Genomic DNA, 6,755 nt, shown 5'->3' with positions numbered 1-6,755 from the left:
TAATGATGATAATAATAATGATGATAATAATGTATTAAATTTGCATTGCCAAACGTTTAAAAATGAATTTTTTTTTGTTTTGCTTATTGTTAGATTATTATTATTATTAATATTCAAATCAAACTTTTCTTTATTTATTTATTTATTTAATTACTTATTTAAAACAAATTATAATAATTTATTAAAATTTAAGGAAAAAAATTAAACAAATAAAGATAAAATTAAAAAATTTTTAAGTTTTTTTACTTCATTTTAAAGAAAAAAATGTAGTTAATAATAATAATGGGTAAAAAATTAATTTTTCTTTTTTTATTTAGTTTTAACAATAATAATAATAATGATAATTAATTGTTCATTCATATAATTAATATTCATGTAAAACTATCGAAATCATAAAATTTTATTAAAAAAACTAATTGAAAAGTTAATTAATAATATAAAAAAAAAAGAATTAAATTTTAAATTTTACCTGTTTGGCCATGACTTTTTGTCTTTCAGCAATCAAAATACATCTCTGACAGGTACAATCCTTATACCTGCATTCTCTTTTATGTCCTTTTAACCACGATATGACTCCATGATTTCTACATCTGGCACATTTAGGCTTTCGCATTCCACTTTCTGATTTTGTCCATTGCGTATAAACTTGAGAGCTTTCAAAATTCGAATCTTTCATTTTATTATTATTATTATTATTATTATTATATTTAATTGATTATATTATAATCCTCACGAATTAACGATTAAAACTCTAAAACTTTAATATTATGATAAAAAAATTTTGACTGATACAATATCGAGAGAAAAAAAAAACAAAAAAAAAGAACTCAATGAATTGAAACTAAAAAAATTTTTTTCATCTCTTCTTCTTCTCTTCTTCTTCTTCTTACCATTATTTAAAAATTTAATAACAAAAATACAAAAGAAACAACCATCGGTTAAACATAAGGGGAAAGAAAGGAAGAAAGAGAAAAAAAAATTTAAAAGAAGCTTTTTTTTTTTTTTTTTTGTTCATTCTAAAGCTTCTTCTTATTCGTTGGTCACTCCTTCGAAAGCTTTTCTTTTATCGTATTGGATCCCTTTGAATTTTCCCTCCCATCACATTTCTCTGTATCAACAACGAATTTGATATCTTTAGAGTTCCCACCATCATCATCATCATTATTATTATTATTATTATTACACAATTCGATACTTTATATATACGTATAAGTATGTATTGTATATATATATATAATGAAAAAAAAATTTTTTGGATTAAGTAACCATTTAATAAAAATGTTTACACATAAATTTGTAATGATGAGATAATTTTATTTAATTATTATTATTATTATTATTTTTGTCATATTGTAGATATTTTAAATGTAGATGTGGGGGGCAATAAAATTTTCTTTTTTTTTTTTTTTTTACTTTCCTCGGATTTATATTTAATAATAATAATAATAATATTTGTGAGGAATCAAATTGTGTTCATTAAGTTTGATAAGAGATGGTCTGTTTTTAACGGTCTCCCCAAAAACGGTTTTAATAATAATAATAATCAGTAATAATAATAATAATAATCACTTTTTACTTTATTAGTTATTTAAAAAAAATTTTTTTTTTTGTTACCTTACTTCCCCCCAAATCCGGATAACCTAATTCCACCCCCCAAAAAAGATGTTGTATTTATTTTTTTTTTTGGGGGGGGGGGATTAAGATTAAGATTATTTTAATCTTTTTATTTTAGTTAACGCGTTTTTTTTTAAAATTTAAATGCGGATTTAACGAGAGAGAATTTTTTTTAAGTCACGCGGGATTTAAAAAAAAAAACAAAACCGATTTTAAAATTTATTATTATTATTATTATTTATTTTTTTGATTTTGAGATTTTCCGATTTCGATTTAATTATTTATTTATTTATTACAATTATTTATTATTTATAATAATGTAATATATTAAAAAAAAAAAAAAAACTTTATACTATATAATAAACTACTTTATTTTATTTATTTGACATAAATAAATTTTTATGTATATTAAAAACAATTAATTAATGTTGCCCATTTAATATAAAAAAATGATTTAAAGTTTTTATTAAAAAAAAAAAAAAAAAAAAAAAAAAAATTATATAATTAATTGAAATTTAATTTTAATTTAATTTAATCATTAAATCAATTATTAATCATTTAATATGTTAAGAATTTCTGTAAAATCATCTTCGCCGAGTATTTCAGAACCCCCGCCTCCATTTTCCACACTTTTTTGACTTTCCCCTTTTTCCGATTCCTGTGTACTCCTGTTAAAATCGTCAAAATTTTTTACGCTTTCCTTTATTTTTTCTACTACTTCTTTTTGACTTTCCCTATCGTCCATTTTCTTTGTTTCATTTTTTAAATTTTTTCCCTCAATTTGTTCCCCATGAGATCCCTTTAATTTTTTCGGCGAATCCCCTTTTCCTTTCTTTGGTGTGGTGGTAGTAGTAGTAGTAGTAGTAGTAGTACGGGCATCTTTTTCTTCTTCCACGACCGTATCAGCACTAGCCTCTTTTTTTTTTTTTTTTTCATTTTCTTCCACCTCATGATTTAAATCAATCGATGACATTTTTATCGGACTTTTGAGTTTTTCTTTATTTTTATCCGAGTTCTCGGATTCATTTGATTTTTTTCCACATTTTACGGGTGTACTATTTGCACTGCATATTTTCAATTTCGGTTCGTCTTCGTCGCAAATCAGTGACGTATCTACGATATCGTTGGTTTCACCTTTGACCTCGCTCTCATTTTCGTGTAAGATAAAAACGTTACCCGTGTTTTTTATGTTTTCGTCGACGATACCGTAATTAACGGGTGGCGAATCGGAAGTCGTTTCTTTGGTACTCACTAACGAGTTAATATCGTAGGTACCCGCGTCGAAAACATCTTTTAAATCTATACTTTTCTCTTTTAACATTTTCACTTGATTTGCGAGAAAATTAAGAAATTTTAATATGAAATCGTGATTCGGACTTTCCAAACATGGTTTTTCCCTTCCTTCTTCTTCTTCTTTTGTTTCTAAATTATATATAGACATTATTTTAAAAAATTTGAATAATTTTCCATTTTATATATAAATGAAAACTTACCTTTGCTCGTGATAGATTTTTCAATTGTTTCAACAGAATTACTGAATCCTATAAGTAGCGAAGCCAAAGATGATATATACCATTTAATTTTTTTACATTGTTTTATCATTTTTTCTTCCGTGTTAAACAAAGTTTTTTCCTGAAGTTTTATTAATTTTCTCTTACTCCAATTCGCGCCCAAATCCATTTGATATTCCGTAAGTTTAACTAAATTTTCTAATTTTTCTATATATTCAAATTTTTTTAAATCAAATGATAATTCCTCTTCCGTTCCACCAGTATCTCCATCGTCGTGCACACTATTAGATTTATCTAACTTTAATTTTTTTTTTCCCACAGGACTTAAATTATCTAATGAAACGTCTGCATTGGATGTATTATTATCCTCTTCTTCTTCTTCTTCTTTTTTTTCATCATCATCAATATATTTTCGCTTTAACTTTTTTCTTTTAACCGGTTTCAGGTCTAAATTTTCTGAAAATACATATTTATTTTATTTACTATATTATATTTATATTTATATATTTATTCTAATTACCTGATGAATTTTTTTTTTCTTTATGATTGTTGATTTCTTCTTCTTCTTCTTCTACTTCTATTTCATTGCTTTGGTTGCACTCTTGTTTTTTTTTGTTTTTAACCTCTTTTACTATTGAACTATCTAAAAATATGTAAAAGTATATAATAACCTTGTATTTAATTATATTAATATTAACACAAAAAATTTTAGGTAACAAGATTTAATAAATGTTAAAGTAGTAAATTATCACAATTTAATAAATTCAAATTTTCAATTACCAGATAAATTTCTATCGTCTGTAGCCATTTTTCTTTTTTTCTTTCGTTTTTCACTATCATCCGAATCGATTGTGATATCAACGTCATAAGTCCCTGTTAAATTTAATATTATTTTTAATAATAAAAAATAAACATAATTTTTAATATTCTACCATTAGATATAATATGCAATATCATGCAATGCGAGAGAAAAAAAAAAAACTAAGATTAAAAGATAAAATTTTTTTTTATAATAATAATAATAAGAAGTTGTTCAAGTTAGAATAAGGAACAGGTTGCTTTGAATTTTAAAATATATTTTCTTACCGGATTTTTTTTTCCTCTTTTTAATATCTTTTTTAGATTTTGAAATATTTTCTCGATTTTCTTCCTCCTTCTTTTTTTTTTTTTTTTTCAATAATTCGCATTTCTTTTTTGCCAATGTAGAAATAAGTCTTAATTTCCATAAGGGTTTAGGGTTGCAAAAATAACACAACCATTCATCTTCTTTTTTAATTTCCTTAAGACTAGCTTTTCCAAAATGTTTTTTAATGCACACATTACAAAATCCACAAATGCATTGAGAACAACTTAAAATAGTACCACCTTCACCGCACCAACGACAATATTTATCTTCATTTTCGCTATCCAAAGAAAAGTCATCATCTCCGTAGTATTCACAACACTCATCACACATTAAAACATCCATAAGTGGATGAAAATAAACTTTTTGGTTTTTGTTAATTAATTTTTTAAAATCATAACCACACTTTGTACATTTAAATTCTTTTGATAAAATATTTACTAATTCATCATCGTTTAATTTTTCTTTCCTATATTTCAATTCCTCTTCCGTTGGAATCATTTTTTTAAAAATTGTACTTCTGTCTTGAAATGTTTTCGATTTTGATTTATTATCTTTTAAACTTTGTATAGAATCAAGCGAATCATTGGAATTATTACTGTAATTAAAAAAAAAAAAATTTTTTTTTGTTTTGTTTACATGTTTTATTAAAACTTTAAATAAAATATCATACTTTATATTTAATTTTTCTTCTGATGAATCGTTACAGTCTTCTTTAGAGGAATCAGAATCAGTCCTTTGTTTATGTTTATGCCCCATTTTCTATGAAATAAACTGAAAAAAAAAATTGTTTATAAATTAATTTAATATTTCAAAAATATTCCTCAAATACCTCAAAAAAATTGAAATAATTTATTTCAAGTCAAAATTTTTTTCCATCGCTATTGTTTAATATTTAACATAAATAATGTGGTAAATGTAGAAAGGTTTCTATATGTCTCAGAAATAATAATCCTTACTGTATAAAAGTAAAAACAAGTTTTATTTTAATACCTTTAAATATTAATTCCTAAATAAACATTAAAATTAAATTAAAAGTATAAAAACAAATATAACAATGCCGCTATTTTGGAGTACTAGGCACACTGTTTACCTCTGTAAAAAAAAAAAAGGCGCTAAAATTTGTAAATAATCAATACTTATATTTTATTTCTTTTCCGATATAAATAAAAAATAATACTTAATTGTTTATGTAAAACTTTTTACTTTTATCATGAATCTAACAAACTTTTTTAAAATGAGAAAATTAGTAAATATTTAATACATAATACGCAAATGTGTGATTATAATTTATTATCGTACAAAACCATAGAGATAAAAAAAGCGGCAATTATTATTTCATTATTATTGAAAATAATTATACAAAATTATTGTAGAAGAATATGCCCTGTAGAGCATATGATTTAATTATAAAAATTTAATTCGAAATTAATAGTAATAAGTTTTTATTCGTAAATTAAAAAAAAAATTTTTTTTTACATCGATAAACTTTAATATACTTTATGTTGCACAGCCTTTTTAAAAGTAGGTACAAAAGTATAGTAATAATAATATCGTTGCGTTTATATGTAATCATTGTTCATTTATATATATAATGAGAAATTTTCGAGAAAATAGAATGTAAATGGTGTTAGTAATATGCCTAAAACTACTTTATTTTACCAAAATTTATCTTTAAGCAAAGGTATGTTGTTTACTATTTATAATAATCATTTATCAAATATTTTTTTTTTTTTTCTATTTAATTATTACTGTAATCGTTAACCTAACATATAAAACCCGGTGTAATGTTTGTATATGACTTATATGAGATCACCAAATATTTTTATTAGTATTGTGAAATTTTTATTTTATTTTATTTTTTTTTTGGTTTTTGCACACTGATTATGTAAGTTATTAAATATTCCAAAGATTACACAAAAAAATGTGACACATAATTATGAACAAAAAAATTTGTGAGTCAATGACTATAACAATGTCTAATACAGATAATTTGAATACCTAAAATTTAGGTTTAATTTATTTATTTTACTACTGTATGTTTTTTTTAATAGTGTTAAACTGTATTTAAAATGATAATCCATGATGAGTTTGTTATTTTCTTTCGAATGTTTGTTAATGATTACTACCTAGTAGCTCTTTTAGTTAGTTTTAAAATTCATTTCGTCACATCAGAAATTATCGAATGACTCTACTTATAAGTAAGGTGTGTTACTGATCCATAAAGTGTTTTGGTTATCGTATGAATATTCGAATATGAATTTAGTGTAATGTTTTTGAAATAATACTCGATGCATAAAAATTTTCCTTTTGCACCATTCAAAAAAAGAAAAACTGTCAAAACCAAACAATCAAAATTATTATTAGTAACCATGACTAAAATGCTGTGTAATGTTTTAAAATAATATCAATTTTACTATTTAGTTTTAAAATGCCAACTATGAAATATTGACCTTTACGATTTTTTTTTTTTAAAATAAAAATGTCAGCATTTGTTTTTTGTAAAA

At 23.2% G+C, this 6,755-nt stretch overlaps 2 protein-coding genes across 2 annotated transcripts in view; both read right to left on the bottom strand.

Moving 5' to 3' along the window:
• Phum_PHUM041260 (uncharacterized protein) overlaps positions 1 to 676 on the bottom strand; it is a gene marked incomplete at both ends in the record, with an annotated part of 2,186 nt that extends 1,510 nt beyond the window's left edge. The window contains one exon of the mRNA XM_002423126.1: positions 485 to 676. Within this exon, the coding sequence (XP_002423171.1) occupies positions 485 to 676 (192 nt within the window). The remainder of the gene's footprint in view (positions 1 to 484) is intronic.
• A 1,488-nt stretch (positions 677 to 2,164) lies between these two features.
• Positions 2,165 to 5,007, bottom strand: Phum_PHUM041250 (atrxl protein, putative; the record flags this gene model as incomplete). The annotated part of the gene is made up of 4 exons (XM_002423125.1): positions 2,165 to 3,027; positions 3,108 to 3,470; positions 3,906 to 3,998; positions 4,212 to 5,007. 4 exons carry the CDS (start codon positions 5,005 to 5,007, stop codon positions 2,165 to 2,167), a joined length of 2,115 nt encoding a protein of 704 aa, XP_002423170.1.
• Positions 5,008 to 6,755: the final 1,748 nt, after the last annotated feature.

Source organism: Pediculus humanus, genomic scaffold (genome assembly GCF_000006295.1).
Source record: "Pediculus humanus corporis 1103172107391 genomic scaffold, whole genome shotgun sequence".
NCBI classification, from domain to species: Eukaryota; Metazoa; Arthropoda; class Insecta; order Psocodea; family Pediculidae; genus Pediculus; species Pediculus humanus.
Note: the sequence above shows the minus strand (reverse complement) of the source record. Positions and strands in the feature narration are given on the sequence as shown.